At 39.8% G+C, this 21,803-nt stretch overlaps 1 protein-coding gene across 1 annotated transcript in view; it reads left to right on the top strand.

Moving 5' to 3' along the window:
* Positions 1-21,803, top strand: part of LOC149863615 (vitellogenin-1-like) — a 53,683-nt gene that overhangs the window by 6,093 nt on the left and 25,787 nt on the right. Inside the window, exons 6-19 of the mRNA XM_090048504.1 lie at positions 212-363; positions 2,486-2,636; positions 2,747-2,904; positions 3,011-3,176; positions 5,471-5,596; positions 10,099-10,317; positions 11,825-12,042; positions 12,135-12,232; positions 17,584-17,708; positions 17,797-17,895; positions 17,981-18,100; positions 18,329-18,518; positions 18,609-18,702; positions 18,821-19,006. Of these exons, the coding sequence (XP_089904630.1) occupies positions 212-363; positions 2,486-2,636; positions 2,747-2,904; positions 3,011-3,176; positions 5,471-5,596; positions 10,099-10,317; positions 11,825-12,042; positions 12,135-12,232; positions 17,584-17,708; positions 17,797-17,895; positions 17,981-18,100; positions 18,329-18,518; positions 18,609-18,702; positions 18,821-19,006 (2,102 nt within the window). The remainder of the gene's footprint in view (positions 1-211; positions 364-2,485; positions 2,637-2,746; positions 2,905-3,010; positions 3,177-5,470; positions 5,597-10,098; positions 10,318-11,824; positions 12,043-12,134; positions 12,233-17,583; positions 17,709-17,796; positions 17,896-17,980; positions 18,101-18,328; positions 18,519-18,608; positions 18,703-18,820; positions 19,007-21,803) is intronic.

Below are 21,803 nucleotides of genomic sequence, written 5' to 3'. Positions count from 1 at the left end.
AGAAGGAGACCACCTCCTCTATTTAGGGAAAAAACAATTGCAGTAGAATTTCTTATTGGTGTGAGCAATGGGACAGGGCTGTACAGTTGAGCTCTATCTTGTAAAATTGTCATGCTGAACAAATGAGTCACGGTGCATGATATACGAAGTAGTATTTCATCACAGAACTTAAATTACTTTGTGCTTCTTTTGTCACTCTTCCATTTTGAAGAGTAACAGACATTCCCGGGCTACTGCTACTTATAGTTACAAAATCAAATCTACCCAAGATGAAGCTATAATTGTAGAAGCTGATGTTCAGGAACTCCATCAGTTCACACCATTCAATGAGATAACTGGAGGAGATGCTGTTGTAGAAGCAAGGTACTGTAAACTGATCCAAAATTTTGCATTGCTTCAATTCACTAATTCCACCTCTAAATAATCTGGTCAAATTCCCTAAATTAAACTAATCCACTGTGCTGACTATACACCATTTGCCAATATTTCATTATATAAAGCCTCAAACAGGTCATAAAACACAATCTTCAATGATAGCCATAAATTTGAAACATACATGTGCATTCCTATCCAGATTTTCTTAGCTAAAGTTGGCGGTGTTTGATTAGTTTAATTCCCAGGGGTATTTGATTTATGTCTTAAGGGCCAAAACAAATATATTTTCATATGAAAAAATTGAAAACTAATATCTTTTCAGTAAACTATTCTGTGACACACTCACTGAAAGGAAGATCTCTGGAAAGCAGTAATGCTAAAAGGGACTCAGGAGGATAGTGCATAGGAAACTTTGTATAGGAGCTTGATATTGATATGCTATCTGACCCGCTATGGGCTGGTTGAAAACTTTTCCACAAACTTTGATAAAAAATGAGTTTTTAATGGTTTTTCTTGTGTGAGTGTGACAGAGAGAGAGAGAAAAGTGTGTGTGTTCCATGGATAATTTTGTATTTCCATCAAAAACGCTATAGCCAAAACCTAAACCTGTTTGGCTAACAACTTAAACCTTCTGATTTCCAGTCCAACCCTACTGAAGTTTCAATAGTTTATTGAAACCAACTTTGTTTTAATTTTTTTTTAATCTTCCACGGGAAAAATTTATGAGGATCTTTATTTATTGGCTTTAGATGCAGAAGGGACTGGGTTTTCAGACTTGCTTACCATTGGCCTAGCTGTCCCTGCTGAAGTCAGTGGGAGTGTTATTATTGTTTTACCATTTAATTACACTGTTCATATTCATTTGCTGATATGTGTGGAATACAACATTTTCCCACCTCCTCCCAGTATATCAAAAATCCTTATGAAACCCTGATGGAAACAGTCTGTGGAAATGTTTTAGAAGATCTCTATAGAGATTCCGAAAGTAAGCCTGCCAATTTTCAATGGAGATTTAAGATACTCTTGTGTATGATTCTGTTTCTGTTGACTTGTTCTCAGATGTCCAATGCAAATACCTAACTTTATTATATTGTCTGGTAAGCCTCATTTTAACTGTAATCAACAAGCCATCTTTGTCTGCAAGCATAACCAATAGAACATTTTTACAAAGACACTCTTCTGTTGAAATTTTTCTTGATAATGAAAAGTGAAGGTTTGGTTCAGTTTGAAAAGCACTTAAAGCCTTAGATACTTTTCTGAATTATGCCAATTTTTTCTGAATCTTTGCTCCACAGGAATCAGGTTGGAAATCTCATGACAACACATTATCTTACAAAATTCCCTGGGACATTAGACTTAGAGATGTCTCAGGAAAATAGAAAGACTGAATTGCTTCTTGCTGTACTTGACTATTGTCACTTCCATGCAAAAGGAGGAAGCTTAGAGATGTGTGAGAACATTTCTGAACCTTTCAAAAAGGTCCAAATTCAGCAATGAATTCTTATGGCAGCTGCCGTCAATTATTGCTGTCTGACACGATGGGATAATACACATCTCCCGTTCAACTTCCATCCTTCACCTCCTGCCCCTGTTCCCTTAACCAAGTAACCTCATGTACCTATGTCCCAAAGGCTCAGACATAGCAGCATCTCGCCTATGTGAGATGCTGACTGCACAGTTGTTACTGCATAGATGGTTTAGTACTAAAGTACTATGCACAAGTACTAAATGATTTTGCAGTAACTGAAGTTACAGCATGGTAGTGTTGCCAAACAGCTTTCAGGTGGTGCGGACTGCGCAGTAGCTACTACTGAGCAGTAGTGTCTCATCATGCTTCGTGCCCCGCAGTGCTACTGCACAATAACAACAAGCTACTGTGCAGTCAGTGTCTCATGTAGATGTTGCTGAAGGGGAGCAAAGTCTGAATCTGATCCTAACCAGTTCTGAGTAACGCATTCATTTATGAAGCCCTTGGTATCTTGATAGAACAATATTTTTTGTAGCTATATTGTTATATTAAATGCAGGAGAAGCATATCTGCTGCCCCTCTTTTGTTTTATTTTTCATTATGCATCTTGTGATGTTATTTCACTGGGGTCCTTTATTGCAGACAAAAACTCATTTTGAGTGATGTGCAAAAACGCTCCCCAGAAATCCCATCAAAAGACTTCCGAAAACAAGGCTTACTTCGATACAGCTTTGGCAGTGAATTGCTCCAACTTCCCGTCCATTTATTCAAAATAAAAAGTGTGGAAAGTCAGGTAAAGTTTAACCACTAAAATGAACTATTTTGCTGTAAGTCATTGTCATTACTGTGTATGGAAGAACTGGGGCATATTTGATTTTGCTGTGTACTTTAATTTTTATGCAGATTGTAGAAACCCTGCAGTCTCTGGTAGACAACATCCATGAGCAGGTTCCCAGTGATGCACCACTGATGTTCCTAAAGCTTGTACAATTTTTCCGTGCAGCAAGTTATGAGATTTATGAGTCAGTTTGGAAGCAGTTTTCCAGTCAGCCGGCATACAGGTAATGATATAGTGACTTTAATTCTCAACAGTGGGATTGAAGAATATCTGAAATGAATGTGTTCAGATGCAATTCTGGAAAATGATGGTTGCCTTTCCTGTTATAGGCGTTGGATTTTGGACATAATTCCTGCAGTTGCTGATCATACCGCAATCAAGTTCTTAAGGCATAAAATTGAAAGGCAAGAACTCACCGAGTTGGAAGCAGCTCAGGCAGTGCTTATGGGCCTGCATTTAACTACACCAACCCGTGATGTGGTGGAGGAAGCTGGGGTAGGATACATTAAAAACTCTCAGATCTTTCTTTACCAGTTCTAGCATCTGTTGTATTTATTCCTTTGCCAAGATTGCAAAGGCTTTAAAAACACAAAGCTGTTATATACTCAACAAGGCTGAAAGGAGATTATTTCCTGACTGCCTTGAAAGTTGGAAACTGCAAATCACAGGCTCAAAAACAAAGCCAAAATGAAACAACAAACTGTAGAACACTCCTAAATGGTCTAAATCTTGGCTGCATTGATTTATGGTATTCTTTTGTCCTGGTGAACAGTTACAGATTAGTTACAGCAGATTAGATCTTTCACTCAGGGTGTGAACAGATGTACAATTACATTGGTTTTAAGGTAGCAGGATTTACTGCTCAAAGGCATATCAACCGATCCAGAATAACTGTTTAATTTGTTTACTTGTAATCTGAAGTAAGTGAAGTTAAACTATAGTAATTTATCCCTGACTGAAACAGGGATAAAATTACTGTAGTTAAGTTTCACTTATTGCAGGTTAGGAGCAAACCTGGAAACAGTTACACAAGAATCAGCTGCACCTTCATAAGTCCGGCCCCACATATTATTTTAGATTTGCCTCAGTGTCCATGCACTGAGAAACTCTACAAAGAGCAGACAGCAAGGCCAGTGTTAAAACGTAGGAAATGGACTTGATGGCGCAGTAGGACCCTTCCTGCTCTGTGTTTCTACGAAATATGCTAGTGTGAAACTGGTGAAAGAAAAGTAGAACCATTGTACAATTTTTTACGTATTATGTGGATTCAACTCTGCTCTTAGAGGTATATGTATATCTCCTCCATTATATATATATAACCTCTGCAGCATGTCCAAGACTGCTTCTGGAATTGAAAACTGCCCACATGCACCTGGGTCCTGAGCCATTTATGCTGCTTAATTTGCCAAATGTCACAGTATGAATCCAGAATCTATATAAATATAATTTAACAGTACATTTTTTCTTGTAACACTCCTGGCATATGTTACAGTTATGAAGCAATTAATCTATTAATTGCACTGGAAATAGTAACAGTGTTACACATTCAGCCAATTTATGGCACCAAAAAGTATCAAACCAGCTGCAAAGATATTTCACAAAATATGTGGCACATCTTTGTTGCTTGTTTGTATGGTGCCATAAATTGAATGTGTAGCACCCCAATCTGATGCTGATGCATCAGCAATGGAGGGAGGCAGCAATGGGGATACTGGTGTCACAATTGGGATAGCCCTAGACCTGATGCCAAAAATTGGATGCCAGGAGAGCTGGTTGCAAGGTTCCCTAAGTGGAAAAGCCAAAGAACTCCAGCCACTGAGAACCTGGCAATCACTGGACACAACAGCCTTTTTCTGCCTTGATCTGCAGCCCCGGCATGCCTCGACTGTGGAAAGCCAAGCTGAATCTGATGGCTTTTAAACCCAAAGCTCACCAATCCTGGGGTTGTAAAAGCCAAATGTGCAGCTGAACTGTCTTGGTGCTGGGCCAACAATCAGCTGATTGTTGGACCTGGCCCTGACTGCCCCAGGTCATGAATCAGAACTGGGACTGTTGAGCTGTGTACCTGGTCCTGGGTCTGGGACAGGGTTGCCCCCTGCTCAGTCTTCAAGATTGGATAGGGAGCAGCTCAGAAGTGGTGCCAATGGGGTTAGAAAAATTTTGTGTCTCATTTGAAACATTGCACCTCCTGCAATGCATGTGTACAATGACAGGAAGTGCAATGTTTGGTAATTCCTCCAACTGCAAACTGCACCATTGTTTTAACAGTTGCCAGGAGCCTAAGAAAGTCAGTGGAGATCAGGTACAGAGCAAAAGGCAGTTGGTTGAAGTCTCAGGTCAGCACTTTGTGTCACGTGAAGAATTCCTTCTGTCTATAGTACGAGGATCTAGTTAGAATGAATCTTAGTTCTTTTGTTCTTTCTTTTTCCCTTTAGCTGAGCTATTAAAAGAGAAAAAGGGCACCCATGGCTTTGTGAATTTTATGAACTCTTCAGGTCTTATTAATAGCAAAAGTTCACCTTTCCTAATGAAGTGATTTTTTCATCCTTTAGATAGTAATGGGAGTGTACAACCCATTTTTTTAAGGTATTCTTATTAAAATAACAAACCTCACCTGAAAAGTCTCTGAATTTTGTTAGGGTCATCATACACCAGGCCTATCTTTTCAGGGAATCTTAGTTGCTATGCATTTGTCCTGTCTTGAATTCACATTTGTTTAAAATATGCTGGAAGGCATTTTTTCTTTCTTGATTGCTAATGGTGGTAATTATGAAACGTTTTCTCCATAGCTCATCCTGAAAAAAGTGCATCCACGCTCAGGTACTTTACTTCACAAAATTTCCTATCTTACCTATGGATCATTGGTTCACAAGTACTGCTTTGTCTCAGAATCCTGCTCTGGGCCAGCTCTCCAGGTACACAGCCTGAATGTCTTTTATTTATCTTTCAAGGGAAAAAAATAACATTTAACGCTTACTTTGTATTTATAAATCTGTATGGACAAAGAAATCACAGCTAATTAAACACAGGATTTCCTCTTTGGAGTAAGAGAGGAGAAAGTCTAGGGAAAGGCCTTAATTCTCGATGCCTTCATGGCCTCATGACTATCTCAGAATCCTTTATAACCTTTTATTAAGTCCCCTCATACTCCCCTGAGGTATTTACAAATATAAGTACTTATTAGATGTTAAAACTAAGGAATATGAAGACAATGACATCCCTGCCCTATTTACTCAGTGATTCACCTATAAAGCAAGGACTGTGTCATCAATTCAAACTGTTAGATTACCCTGATTACCTTGGCCATGTCTACCCATGTGCATTACTGTGGAGTAGATTAAATAGCTGCAGAGTAAATCATCAATGTCAACATGTGCAAAGGTATTAGGCCACAGTAAACCAATTAACACCACTGTAAGACGGTACTATCACTGACAGTACTATTTTACAGCGGAGTAATTAATTGTGATTAAATGCACATATAGACTCTAACCCTGGGCATAAATTGTGCCTGGTCAGTACAGGCAGCAAAGGGCCAGACTCCTGCCTGCTGCCTAACCATACAGCTCCACACTTTCAGCATCCTCATACCCCAGCCAGCCTCAACACCACCTGATTCCCCCTCTCCCCACCTCCCATAGCCCAAGGCAGAGAAAGGCAGGAGCAGCCCCAGTTGTAAACTGCTCTGCCACAGCTCAGATTGCTGGTGTCCTAGGCACCCATGTAGACACTGCACTCAGGAGTAGTTTACTCTGGCTCAAACTGCTCTGAAGTTTATTGCTTCAAATTAATTGCATGTGTAGACCCACTGACAGTAATGTTTAATTTTTATATCGTGTTTTCATTATTACATCCTCAAAGCACTTCACATGGGTGCTAAGTAGCATTGTCTTTCTTTTAGAGTAAGAAAAACTGAAAGGAACATAAAGGAAAAGTGATTCATTCAGAGCTTTGTGGCAAGCAAATGACAGGTTTGGGAACAGAGCCTAGGTGCCCTGAGTCCACTGCTACTTGGTCACATTTGTACCACTAACTGTACCAGGCATGGTGATGGTAAATACTAGGCCTGTGTGAAGCAGCAAGTATTCACTTTGGATTCAGATTCAGACAGTTTGGGGGGACAGTGATTCAATTAATTGATTTGAATCACTGTCCCAATTCAATTTAGCTGATTCAGTTTCAAAGATTCAGTGCTGATTCAGAGATTCAGCCGTAGATGATAATGGGGAAAAGCTATAACTAAAATACCTATAACTTTGTCATTTTTTGAAGATTCAAATGAAAACAGCAGGGATGGTAGTCCCTTCTGAGGGCATGAAGCCTGCCAGGTTTCAATGAGATAGGTGCAGGTGTTTCTGTGAAAGTGCACCTCAAACTGTTGAAAGGAAAACTCATATCACTTGTGTGTGTTAAGGGAGAGCGGGATGAAAACAGCAGGGATGGTAGCCCCTAAGGCAGGCATGAGGCCTTCCATGTTTCAGGCAGAGTAGTGCAGCGGTTTCTGTGAAAGTGCACCTCATGGTACTGAAAGCAAACTAAAATGCAAATAGGTGTGCAGTGAGGTGGGTGGCACTCACTCCGTCTGAACATGGAGCTTGGGAAACCCGAGCAGCGGGAGGTTCACCTTCAGGAACAGCAGGATCCAAGGAGGTGTGGTGGGGTGTTTGCTGCAAGCCTTCTGAATCTGCTATCTCTCTGAATTGATTTGGAATGGGTCTCCTGATTCGATTCTGATTTGGAGATTCAGGCCAAATCTCCTCCGAATCGAATCAGCTACCGAAGCTTCGTACAGCCCTAGTAAATACCTCTGTGCTGCTCTGAGTTCTACCTTTGAACCAGAAGTATTATACCTGTGTTTGTATGTCAAAGCTGATAGGCCCATCTGCAACACCGTATTAAGGTAAATACATTACTTTAATTTAACTACATTACTTTAATAAATCATGTGCCAGAGGAGAGCAGCATGATATGTTTCAGCATGATACCACCTGGCACAGTAAATTAAAAGTAGATACTTGCCAACTGATTCCTCAGCCACATGGCCTCCCAAATGATTAAGGCAAATGTTTCTGAGGAAGGTGGGAGATTTTTAAACCAAAGCAAATGATCATACAGTGCTTCTCAACATGTTTGAAATGTTGGGTTTGACTCAGTTTCATCCTGTGTACCTGTAAGTTCTTAAATGCATCAGTGGATCACAAATGTGATAGCATAAAAACAAGAGGTGGTCTTTTATCCCATTTGATATATAAAAAACAATCTATGATATTTTGCCTATTTTTAGAACCCTTACTTACACATTGAGAAGAGTTTTGTACTATTCAAGAAAACCAGCCTGGTTCTGGCCACACATTTAAAAACTAAGTGTTCTTATCCACAAATCCTTATTCTATCCCATGAATAAAATGTTTCAGGATCTGGTTGCTTTCCAAGAAATGATGTAAAATGGCCTGGCCGCCAGGTTGTTATTTCCTACTATGAAAGTTGCCCTTACAGTTGTTTCTAGGCAATGTTCCCTCTAAGGCCGGAGTGTCCAACCTTTTTGAATGTGGGGCCGGATCGTGAACTTTTTATCACCCAGTGGGCTGGCAAGCCATATTCAAAGACCTCACAGGAAGTGGTATCACCTCACCCCCATGAAATGAAAGTACAGTGTTTACTTTCATATCCCATCGCAGCACCTCAGGTCTCAGAAAATGGCTTGGAGGGCTGCATGGCAGCCCACAGGCCATATGTTGGACAAGCCTGGTCTAAGGTGTAGTGATCTGTGAGTGCACTGCTTCAGTCCATGAGCATGCCGTTTCAGTCCTTCCTCCCCCTTTCAGCATGCACTGCTTCAGAAATCACAAGTGCCTGAGGGGCACCCTGCATAGACCCCCATAAGGGTCAGGGACCCTGGGACTGTAGTAGAGGGTGAGTAGCCTTGTCTAGAGTCAGGGACCCCAGGGGACTGGGATGGATGGATTGATGGAGAGGAGCCTTGCCTGGGCCAGGGACCCCAGGGGACTGAGATGACATGTGGAACAGGGCCAGGGATCTGGAGCCCAAAGGGGCTGGGGAGCGCATTGGAAGGTGAAGCATTGAACTCAAAATATTCTAGAACTCCAGGCTGCAAGAATAAGAATTGGAGTTAGCAATTACAAGGTAATTACAAGGTAATGTATTTATGGGGAACTGCAGTTATTTCAAACTGAAAAGCTATCAGTCATGTAAGATTCTTTCAAGAGCTGTTACAGAAGTCAGTAGGAGTTTGCACACTACCAAAGATGGAACCCCAAATCCTATCTCAGGGGTGGGCAAAATATGGCCCCCAGGTCAACCCCATGTATTCCTATGGCAACTAGCAGGCGCAATGTCAACCCCCATGTATTCCTATGGGGAATCTTGGCCCCCAGGTCAACCCCATGTATTCCTACGGGAACTAGCAGGCGCAATGTCAACCCCATGTATTCCTATGGGCAAATTAATCCAGCCCATAGGCAGGCAACCAATTAATTGCATCTCGTGTGCCCTGCAGCTGCCCCTGCTACACTCCACATGGGGCCAAACCCAGCCCATTCCCCCTGGGACAGTGTGCACACACCCACCAGCAGGAGGGCCCCCCCAGCCAGTGTGCACAGCTTCTGGGCAGGGCAGCTACCAGTGCTGCATGCTGCAGACACAGTCTGTGCCAGTCCCCAGCCCCCGCCTCGCTTCACCTCACCTCTCCTTGCCTTGGGGAGCAAGGAGGCTGGGGAGTGGAGCAATTCCCTGGTGCCAGCCCCAGCTCCTGTCCTCACCTCATCCTGGGCTTTCTCATAAGTGTCCTGCACTGGCCCCGGTGCCTCCGCTGTGCTCTGCACCCAGCTTCTCTTTGGGCTGGCGTGCAGCATTAATAAGGTAGTGCATGGCAAGATTTTAAATCATGTGCAGTTGCACACACGCACACCTTGGAGAGAACCCTGCTTCTAAGTGACGCCCTTACTAGCCATATCATTAGATAGACCATTGATTAATGAACCTCAAAAATAGTTTATCTTTATGCCTCTAGGAATGGTCCATAAATTGGCAGAAAGAGATTTTCAAATACACAACATCTAGATTCCAAATTCTCATTGAAAGTCAATGAGAGTTAGCCTGTGCCTGACTTTTGTGCCTTCATAAATTTCACCCATTGTGTTTAAGGTGTATTGATGAGGAAGAGTTGGGAGCTGTTCATCACTGCTGCCTATGTTGCATTTGTTCCATGAATAAATTGCAAATATCAGTCTCCAGAGGTAAAAATCTAGCTTATTTAGGGAATACTAAAGGTACTTGAAAATATTTTAAACATAAATCAAGCCTCAAGCAGCAGTGAAAGTGGGGATAAGGGGTTATGAGGAAAAGAATAACGCAGCAGCTAAAAGTAACTTGTTTAAAAAAAAATTTTTTTTTCCAGCCACTTCATGACCTTGCAGCAGAAGCAGCCAGCAGGTCCAATGAAGAAGAAATTATTCTGGCTCTGAAGGCCATTGGGAATGTAGGACATCCAGCCAGTTTAAAGCGCATCATGAAATTTATGCCAGGTTACGCAACTAGTGCCACTGACCTCCCACTTAGGGTCCAAATTAATGCTGTGCTGGCCCTAAGAAACTTAGTTATAAATGAAACAAGACGGGTAAGGAAACAAAAGCACCTTTGTTTTGCATGTGCTGTAATAAGTGGAGTACATTCCTTTTATCTGTTGCTGGGCAAAGGTAGCATTCCATATAAGCGAATAGCAGATTTTCTTTAAACTCTTTAATCATCATTATGCTGGTGCCTCTGATTTCTTTTGACATTCATCTACAGTGTTTCAGAATGCTGGAGAAACCTGAGTATGACAATCCCTTCATTAGTCTGTTGTTGAGGTTGTCAGCATGGTAAACTCATATTTTCCAAGGACATAAGAGAGAAAAAATATAAGCTATATTTAGTGCTATTTTAACTTGGCTGTGTGAGAGAATGTACAAGGAAACAGCAGCTCAGACTGCATATGATATGTGGGCAAGGTTTGAGGAGTGGTGGATGGTACCACAGTATCTTCAGAATTAAAAAAAAGCCTGTTTTGGAGTTTCTGAGCAATATTGGGGTTGGGAACCGCCCATCCCACCTGCCCCCACCTCACCCACAGCCTCCTGGAGCCTGGCAATCCTTCTATGACCCAGACAGCTACTAAGTTACATTTGTGCGTACATACTGCGTGTATTTGAAAAACCTGATCTAGAGCATTCCTAAAGTCTGTTACTGGGATTTTCACCATTCAGGAAACAGCTTAATTCCCAGGTTTGTGGCATATAGCACACCCACATTTTCATTAATTACTCCTGCAATGTGTCATTTTATTGCTCGGTTTTGAAATAGTTACTTACATTTAGAAACTACTGCATCCTTCTCTCCAGTTTCATCTTGACATTTACTAATGCACATAATTGAAATAGCATCATGTTAATTAGGTTTGATCCAAAGTTCTTTAAATTCTTCTGGATCAGGGCCTTACATTACACAGCTTGGATGCAATGTACAGGCTAGACCATACTGGTCATGATAAAAATGTGCAATACATTGCATAAAATGAGGCTGCAACTTGATCACTGTCTAAAAGTACCTACATGGGATAGTGATTTCATATAGCTGACTGTTCTTTAATTTAGCTGAAAAAGACATAATGGTAGTGTGGAAATGATGTAGCTGTATCCTAATGAGATCACGTGGTAGGAAGTTGAAATTTGACAAATTCAAACTGGACATAAGGCAGAAATGTTAAGTGAGACTATTTATTGGAATGCCTTAACTTGGGTTGTTCTTTAGGTGAAGGTTTTGATTAAAGACAATGCCTTTTCAAGAGATTTGCTATTTTCTCAAGGAGAAGTCAAGTGTTTGATTTAGAAATTATCAGGTGAAGTGGTATTTTCCTGAGTTATGAGGAAGGTCAGACTACAGTGTTCATAATGGCTCCTTCCAGCATTAAATTCCATGAAACTATGAATACATGTGACTTGTTTCAATTAAATAAAAAAAAAACAATGGATATTTTTTTCTAAAACAAGTGCTGTATTTTACTAGTGAGAAAGGAAAGAAAAACTAAACTATCATCAATGAAACTTGAAACATACAGTGGCTTACCATTTATCAACTATTTTCAGATCCAAGAAATTACCCTTGAAATTTTCCTGAATTGCAAAATCCATCCTCAAGTCCGAATGGTAGCTGCAGTGGTTCTGTTTGAAACCAAACCAAGTCTTCCGGTATTGATGACTTTAGCCAATGCTATGCTAAAGGAACCGAGCATGCAAGTGACAAATTTCATCTATTCTTACCTGAGGGTACTGGGTAGAAGCACAGCTCCAGATCTCCAAGTAATGTAAGGGGATTACACACTTTTAATTTAAAAGAGGAATTTGATGCAACCTGTCATTGAGATGTTAATACAGTACAATTCATTAAATCTTACAGGGCTTCTGCCTGTAGAATGGTTATCAGAATACTAAGTCCCAAACTTGACAGACCTCACTATAGGTTCAGCAGAATTTTCGGCTTCAGTATATTCAGAGGTAAGGCTCCATTTTCTTCACCTGATGTTTCTTGACTTTGCAGGAAAATGCAGATGGGGTCAAGAGAAAAATCATGCAAACTATGGGACCAGTTCTACCCAGATGTTACTGAATAGCTTGTTAGTTGCATGATAGACCTACAAATTCTTCCCTCCCTAGATTAAAGGTTTAGATTCCTGCACATTTCATATTGTATTTCATCAAGGCAACACAGTTTATAATGGCAAGTATTGGACAAAGCAGGCATAGGCCAAATTTCCAAACTATTGTTAGATACCAGACTAAAATTGGGTACCAAACCTGACATTTAGGCAGTGGCCTGATGTCTAAAACACCTAAGAATCTATGACATTCATTAAGTCCAACTGTTCCTATAAATGCTCAGCCCTTGCCCATCTTAAATATCCAAGTGTGAAATTATGTATCAAACCATTACTAGGATGTTTGTTTTCCCTTATGAAATACTAATTTCAATAGACATTCTTAGGTTTTTTTTGTAACTTGATACTCATAATTCTCCACGACAATGCAGTAGATTCTGCACCAAAAGTGAATGATATACCGCTTCTATCAATTGAAGTTGCACATGTTCAAGGACAGGATATAGCCACTAGTGGTAGGAGTGAGCCAAAGAAGATCACTACTTCTTGCTTGCAAAGCTAGATTACAGTTATTTCCATTCAAATGATCTTTTAGAATAGAAATTAAGTGCTCCCTTATTATGTTGACCATGGCATATAACCATCAGGTTAGGCAGATTATATCTAATCACATGTCCTTATGTATGTAGCTTATCCAGGAGAACTCTTGAATGTTTGAGTGCTTTTGTAATTCATCAATATATTTAGAGCTATTTTTTTAAATAAGCAGTAGAAAATGTGTCCTTGAAATACTGTAAGCCTGCGGTGCTAAATGTAGATGTACATTTTTTGCAATACCTTAGTAAACCTTGTTATAGCTTTGCCTCCATTTCATGGATTTTACATGACCATTTAATCTGCTGTACAATAAAAATAAGTATAGTACATACCACTGTGACCACAGTAATATATGATACACATGCTTGCTACCTCAGAGAGGCAGACAGAGAGTGCCTGAAGAAATACAATCATTAATATGTTCTGTGTGAACTTTTTTACCTTTTAAAATGCATTCAGGGAGAGAGACATTTTCCAGTAATAAGCAGATACATGTTTCCAGTTTTAGGCACACGTTTCCTTCTTTTATTCTTGCCTTTAAAATAAATCAGTTTGAGCACGAGCAGTAACTGTGGGGGTAGTGAGAAGGGGCACTCTGTGGGAATAAATTGTTTTTTCTGGTTGTGGCCAAGGATTGTAGCAAAGCACTGATTGTTACTGTTTTATTGATTAAGACAAGTGTTAGGAGTTGATGAGAGAGAGAATTTAATGTGCAAACTTTTCAATTCTGGAGACTTCAAGGCCCAATTCTTTTTTCTCACATGCTAATTTTTCATTTGGAAAACTCAGTTGGTTACATGGAATCAGTCCTCTATTGCACTGATGTAGGAGGAAACTACTGGGTCACATGTAAAATGTGTATTTAGTGACTTCATCTTAGAGGTGTTACCATAGTGACTACAATAATACAGTGTCTATTATTATGCTAAGAGCAGAAGTATGCTCTTGGTATTGCAGATGCTTAAGGTGGTAAATGCTTAGTTTTTAATGACAACCCACTGTATATCATTTGAAAATAACTCTAACCCAAATTCTTCCCAACATGGAATGGTACCTTCAGCCCCTGAGTAGTACCACTAAAATCAAAAGGAGGGCTCAGTGTGTAAGGTGTCACTCCAGATATGGACGAGGGGTAGAACTTGGGTCTTCATACACTAGAATTTTTGCAGCATTGTGCCAGAAAATATATATATTCATATTTTTTGGATTTCATTTTTGAATGTTGCTTTTTGTCATCCCTGATTTTTCTGTCAGTCTCTCAGTCTTCCTTGGAAGATGACATCTAGTCAGATACAAGCGGGTGTTGTCACATCTCTCCAGATATAATAGCTGCAGTGCATCATCTGACAGTGTCAACATGATTTTTTTCCATTAGTAGATATTTTCTGTGCACACTGAAGGAGTCTGAGTTAGTAGCATACACTGCTGGTGAATGAATAACTATGTTCTCTTCAAGTTAATATATTTTGTGCAATCATATAATCATTTATAAGCAATGCTTCTTATTAAGTGTCAGTAGCTGCATCTACACAAGACACTGACTGCGCAGTAGCTCATTACAGCTGTGCAGTCAGCATCACCAAAAAGTCATTCAGGAACACTACTGTGCAGTAACACCAGTTATTGTGGAATCAGTTAGTGCTTGTGTATGCAAGTACTAAATGACTACACTGTAACTGCATAGTCAATGTCTCAGGTAGACACAGACAGTAAATACAATAGTCATTTCAACCACAAGGATTCAGAATGTAAAAAACATGCACCTATAAAAAAAATGGTTAAATGTATCATGTCCTACCCTTATGGGTGGGCAAGTTAGAGAATAAAGCCCACCACTGCTGAGCTAAACGAGTTCTTTCTTTAATTTACATGGTGAAGATCCATTCTCCTGTTTTGAAAGTCTTATTTTCTGCCAAATTGGAGTCAGTATTAAAATCATAGCCATCTAGCCATTAACTATTAGATTTCTACATTGCATGATGGGGCTGCATCATATGGGCCAATGAACATTAAACACCTACTTAATTGTTTTGAGATACTTTTTGGAGTTAAAGATACAGCATAGTCAAATAACACATAATGGGTAAAGGGAATTGGATAAAAACATTTTAATATTCCTTTTCATTTAGCAGTATGTTTGGCATGTCCTAAATGTGCACTGTGATTTTAAAATACATAGGATAGAAATGAAATTAGTCCTAAGGAGTTACGTGTGAAAACCAGACAAAATTACATGGTATTCAGTAACAATACAGTATGATGAGTCTATGCAATAGCAGGGTGAACACCTGTGTTGGAATAAATAAGTTTAAGGAGGAGGAAGTTGATGACTGGTTTTCAAGTGGCAGGCTGTCTCAAATGTAGTGGGGGCTCACAGATGGCATAGGTGCTGATCTGTTGCATATTTGTGAACCAGAGGATACTTCTCTCTGATCCTTACATTTTAGCTAAATTTTTCATGGAATTTAAGTATAGTCCTTTCCTTGAAGTTAATGGGAAATGAGAGGCTAATTTCTACACATAACTTTAAAAAATATATTTCCTAATACTTTAATTCACTTTTGCCTGAGCATCCTCCAGAGCAATTCAGTTAGTTTGCGGGTGCAATTTTTATGTAATCAGTCCCTAAAACCAGTTCTCTACCATATGGAGAATAATTCTGATGTAAAGAGAATTCTCCAGGGACAGATATCTCATGTAGAGGGGAAGTCTATATGAGATGCCTTACTGCAGTAGACTTTTCTACTTTGCATTAGCACATTTGGGCAAAAAACATACTAATGCACAGTAGAATTAGTCTAGTGCACCTTAAGCATCACAAAAAAAAGTTTGCCTTTGCTACTGCACATTGGCATAACTGCTGAGACTTTATCTAATATTTCATATTAGAGGTACTAAACTAAATGCGCAGTAGCAAGGATGCATTAATGAACATGTAGACGTACCATTCAGCCTCCTTGCATCTGGATTAGTAATGGCACAGGGAGTTAGGGGAGGAATTATGGCAGAGATGCCCAAGTGCCTATGTTGATTCCAAATTGTGATTTTAATTTTGTTGTTATTGAAACCCAGGTTTCTTAGAGAAATGTGCAGGTTGTTCTAATAGGCTAGGGACAGACATTACACATAAACTGGTTTAAGTGATCAGAAACTGGTTTAAACCTGTAACAGCAGATGTTCAGTGCACATAAACCAGTTTGAAAATGGCTGAAACAGGTTTGACATAAACTTGGTTGAATGTAGTATCAGACTGAACTGATTTGACTTAAGCCAGTTCATGCAATGTCTGTCCCAGACCCTTTTATGGTTTAAGGTAAATCATACTCCTCCAGCATCCCGGCATGCCTCTGGGCTGGGCTCTCTGCTCCACAGCAGGGCTGGCTTCTCCCCTCTGCTCCCTAGCTGCAGCTCCAGCAGAGACTTGCAGGCATAGCATGTCTGCTGGCTTCCCTGTGCCCCCTCCCCACCCTCACCACTTGCTGCTTAAGCAAAGATCCCTTCCTGCTCTCTCCCACATCACAGACTATAGCCAGCATGTGGTATGCTAGCTAATGCTGTGTAAGGCAGATAGGACAGTGTCCACTTAGGGCTATTTGGAGGTAATCAACAGTTCAGATTCCTGCAGTCCCTGCATTCCTTCCTTTGGAAAAAGCTGCTTAAGAAGAGCATGTTCTGAGCAAGGCTTTGTTTTCTGATGGGGTGTTAAATGGAGTGATAACAGAGCTGATGAATGCTCTGTCCTGCCAGGGCCTGGCCATGCCCCCCTCAGATCAGCCCTTCAAAAGGGAAGGGAGGGCTGCTGTATTGCCCCCCGGCTTCTAGCCTGAGCCACTGCAGGCATGTGCCTGCATTTCTCAGATGTCTGTCTGGTTACAAAATGGATTTAGCCTAGCCAGGTTAGACTAACCTGCAAAGATTGAATCAATTCAGGCTTTTTGAATGTTTGTCCCTAGCCATACAGCTCAGGGAAAGTAGACTGCACATAACTGCCCCACTTTGGTACACCACCATCTAATTGTTGCTCTGAACATTTGCTGTATACAAGGGCTCATTTAATTGTGTATGACAAATCTAAAGAACAGGAGATCTATATAAATTATGTTTGCTCAGTGTTTACTTGATAGGTAACAATTACTGAGTAATCAGTGTCACTTCATGGAAAGAGTTGCAGCATTTATAACTAGATGTGTTAAACTGCCTTAGAACAATTTAGAGACAAATCTACACCTCACCATCTGTCCTTATAGGATAACTATCTCACGTTCCTAAACTTGGAATGTCAGGATGGCAAATCTGTTTCAAATCCCTATCCCCTTTGTCAAGTTGCACTGAATGATGTCTTGTAAACTGATCTCATAAGCTGATATTACAGAATCTACCCAATGTAAATGATATGGCATAAGCAATTGGGAATATAGCATAGCTGCTCTGCAATGAGCCAGGGAGATGTAATTTTGTCCATTAATAGTTCAAATATATAGAACATTCTGTTTGTGACAGTTTTATACTATCACTTTTATGGCTGAAATTTCTGGCCCTTTTCATATCATGCTGCATCAGTCGTGTTATGAAATTAGCAAATTAACACAATCTGCACTTTGTGTTTTTAAAAACTGAACTTGTGTTTTATTGTATGTGTTCTTTACTCTTTAGAATCTCTTATGACTGGATTGGCAGCCAAATATTTGGTCACGAACAATGCAGGCAGCATTTTCCCATCAATGGCAATGTCCACATTTAAGGCACATTTCCTTGGACACATTGCTGACCCCTTTGAGGTAAATGAACATTTTCATAATTTGTCCCTGATTAGCTTCACTTATTCCCCCAATCCTATCTGCATTTATATTTCACTTCTCCTCACAGGTGGGAATGAGAGCTGAAGGAGTACAGGAGATATTAGCAAAAAGAAGTTTCCAGGAAGGTTCTGCCAGTCCATATGACTTGAAAGAAATCCTGAGAGCAGTAAGTTCTTAGGGAGCTAAAATCACTTAAAGATTAATTCTACTAATGCTTTCAACAGTCTAACGAACTTCCTATTCTCTTCCAGCTCTCTGATTGGAAGGCATTACCCAGTGATAAACCACTTGCATCAGGCTACATGAAAATGTTTGGACAAGAATTCCTCTATGGTGCACTTAATAAGAACACCATCAATAACGTATTTCAGGTACCCTTTGATAGCACCATCAGGCAATAATCAAACAGCTTAAAATGTTGTTCCACTTTTTCTTTGTTTTTTTGACTTTACACCCATGAATATTTTTGCTTTCAGACTTTGATCCTGTACAATAAGTTAAAATGTTGATCAACAGTAGTTATGATCACTGATCACTCTCTCCCAGAGTATAGTCCATGACACAACCCAGGATTTCCAAATTCTATTCTCTAATTGCAGGCATGGTATGGACCAGAAGGAAAAAATCCCTCTATAAGGAAACTCATAAATAATCTTCAAAGTGGTGTTGGAAGCCAGTGGTCCAAAGCTTTATTGTCTGCTGAAGTCCGTCATATTGTTCCTACCTGTACTGGATTCCCAATGGAGACAAGCTTGTATCATGCTTCTGTCACTAATATTGCAGGAAATGGTAAAGCATATTGAAAAATGTGTACTGTGTACAGTGTGATTGCAAAATATTTTTAACACAGGTTAATTTGCTTCATTTTCATTATAATAGTTCAAGCACAGATTACACCCACCCCAAGGTCAGATGTTAAAATATCAAGCTTAATGAATGCCAACATTAAACTAAGATCCAAGCTGGCCATAAGGTAAATATTTATCATAAAGCAAAATGATCATGTTTCCAAGTGACTCAAGCTGGTTGTAAATATTCATCAGCTGTTTACTATACGTATGTAATTTCACCATGCTGTTCTAATTTTTCAGCATGGCCAAGGACATGATCTTCATAATGGGGATTAATACGCGCTCGGTCCAGGCTGGATTAGAAGCACATGCCAAAGTGAATGTAAATCTCCCTCTGAATGTTGCTGCTACCATAAACATTAAGGAAAAAAGCTTCAAATTTGAAATCCCACCTGTCAACCAGGACACTGATGTAATTACTCTAAGGTAGGCTGTATCATTTATTATCTTCCTCTGTAGCAGCACCAAATCTTTAAAAATGAAATATTTCATCTTTTTAGGGATCACCCCTGTGGCTATAATAGTTTGGCTGACTGGCAGTGTTTGGCCTAGTTTACTTAATAGAAAGTGAAAGTCTTGAATCAAAGTTATGCTTAAATAAATGCCACTTGTCTGTAGTGGTCTTCATTTGCTTTTCTCTTTCAAGCCACTTTAAGGCCCTTGAGGCTCACAAGAAGTTTATAACATATATTGCATTAAATATTGTGTGTGTGTGTGTGTGTGTGTGTGTGTGTGTGTGTGTGCATGCACACACATGTGTTTGCATGCACACACATGTGTTTGCATTTGAAAGCACCAGGTTAGATTTAAACTACACGAGTCTCATCAATTATAATGGGAAACTTACTTATACACACATTCAGTACTTTAAAATTGTACAAGTTTTGGCATTTCTTGTTGTGTTTTTATCTGAATTTCCTATGGTTGGCATTTGATCTTCTTGCCTGTTAGGTCTACTTGATTTACTATCATTGCCTGCAACTGCAATACACTCTGGAAAACTATTGTAGCCAGATGCCAAACAAATGAAAACAGATGGAAATACAAGCACAAAGAGAGGGAGGGAAAAGAAAAGAGTATGTCCAAGGAATCAAAGCAGTAGACCAAGGCTTAGAAAATCTTCACAGCACAAAAACATACTGAGAAAGCCAAGATGAAAATTCATTACAAAAGAAAAAATACCACCAGCAACAAAAATCAGCTATTATTCAATCCCCAGAAATGTTAACAAGTTTCTGTTCTAGGAATATAGCAACCACAAAAGAACTCAGTCCTTGATCCAGCTGAAATTAGCATTCATGGCTGCTGGCCCATGCAAGCTCTGTAGGCCTTTTCAGTTTAGCAGCTGTGGAAACTAATCATTATTCTTCCTAAAATCCCCTTTCTCTTTACTAGTTGCAAACTGTCTTATTAGGCATTCCCTCTTCCCCTCCAAAGATGACTCCTTTACTCTGTGAAGCATGATTGTAATCAAGCTCTCCAAAATGACTGGAATTTGAACAGGCCCAGGAACTCTTCAAGATGTCTAAACAGAGGAGGATGATCCATAATTCACAAAGTATTAATTCAAAGGAGTCATGGTCCAGTGCTGTTGATTTATTCTTGCATGGACCACAGGACTTTTCCTGAAGTCAGACAAGAGGGGATGTTCATGCCAGTCATTTTCATTACGTCCCAGTGTTGGAGAGATCAGGTGGAAAATAATGAAACAAATAATAATAGTCAACATAAACATTAAAGCTGAGCAATTACATTGTGTTTACAACTTCAATTTGCTGTACAAGCATTAACTAATGAATCCTGCAATCTCTTCCTCAAAGTGAATGAAATGTATTGTTCCTGTATGGCAGAAGGGGAAATGAAGACAAAGATAAATTAAGTGAGTTGTCTTAGGTCACAAAGGGAGCTAGCAACAGAAGAATGGGATTAGAACACAGGAGTCCATGGGCTCCTATTCAAACCAATTCCTGCCTGTAGAGTGTTAGGGCAGACTCACCCTGAAGTATTACCATCTATCAAACCATACTAAGTAAAATAGGACTTGATGGAAATAACTACATAAGTTTATGTACATGTGTGCTTTAATGCACCTTAGCCTATTTTAATGTGTGTTAAATGTCACTTAAAAACTGTGCTATTTAGTTAATGTACATTAAGACAGGCTAATGCTCATTTTCCTCATATCTCACAATGGAGGTACTAGATTTAATGTGCATTAACTAAAGCAGGTTCCTGCACATGTAGACATGCCCAGTGGGTGCATCTACATGTATACTTTACTGTGTAGACTCATTAGCTCTGCAGTAAAGCATCATCATCCATATGTGCACGGTATTAGGGAACAGTAAAATAATTCACTCCACCATAACTTAGTGCTGTTGGGGACAATACTATCTGACAGTGGAATAATTAACTGTGCTGAGACACATATGTAGATGCTCACCACAGGTGTAAATTGTGCACAGTCAGCCCAACCAACCAGAGGCCTCCTCTGCTCTATATCAAATTGCTGCTATCCAAGGTGCACATGTAGATGCTGCACCTAGGAGCAATTTACTTCAACTTGAAATTCTCCAGAGTTTATTATTTCACATTAATAGCATGTGTAGATGCATCTAATGTCTAAATGAATTGGTAAACTAATGGCATAACACCCCCATCTCCAAATGAGCAAAAACATCAATTTTTCATATAAAAATATTCCAATATAGTGTTGCCAAACAAATGACAGAATGTGCATTTAGAATAAGACAGCAAAAGGACAAGAACTAATCAAGGAAATAGCTAAAGACTATACTCCAGAACCATATCACTACATGCTTATGGGACACAATAAACTCTTAGGGCCTTTGTACACACCAGGTTTTTTGCCCTTCCTTGTGCTGCAAATCTGTTTGCACAAGCAGGTTCTCCAGATGCTTTAAAAGACTTTCTGGTGTATTAAATGAAAACTACTTGGATGTAGTTTAGTTTGGCTCCCCGGAAATTAAAGCATCGCGATCATGGATTTGTTGCATGAGTGCAAATGCAAAGGCACTCAAAGATGTGTAATGAGCCTCTTTGCCCACCAGAAGGCACTGCAACTTTTTTGTAGATCACCCCTTCAAATTGCTTTTGCTTTCAAATTGCTTCTGTTTTAGTTTGATTTTTTTCTTGTGTGGTTTTGCCAGCTCCCTGCTTCCACTGCTGAATGGAAGGGCAGGGGCATGGGGTGGGCGGGGGG

This window comes from Crocodylus siamensis, chromosome 5 (assembly GCF_052110815.1).
Source record: "Crocodylus siamensis isolate JL-2025a chromosome 5, ASM5211081v1, whole genome shotgun sequence".
Taxonomy (NCBI): domain Eukaryota; kingdom Metazoa; phylum Chordata; order Crocodylia; family Crocodylidae; genus Crocodylus; species Crocodylus siamensis.
This window is presented reverse-complemented; position numbering and strand designations above follow the sequence as displayed.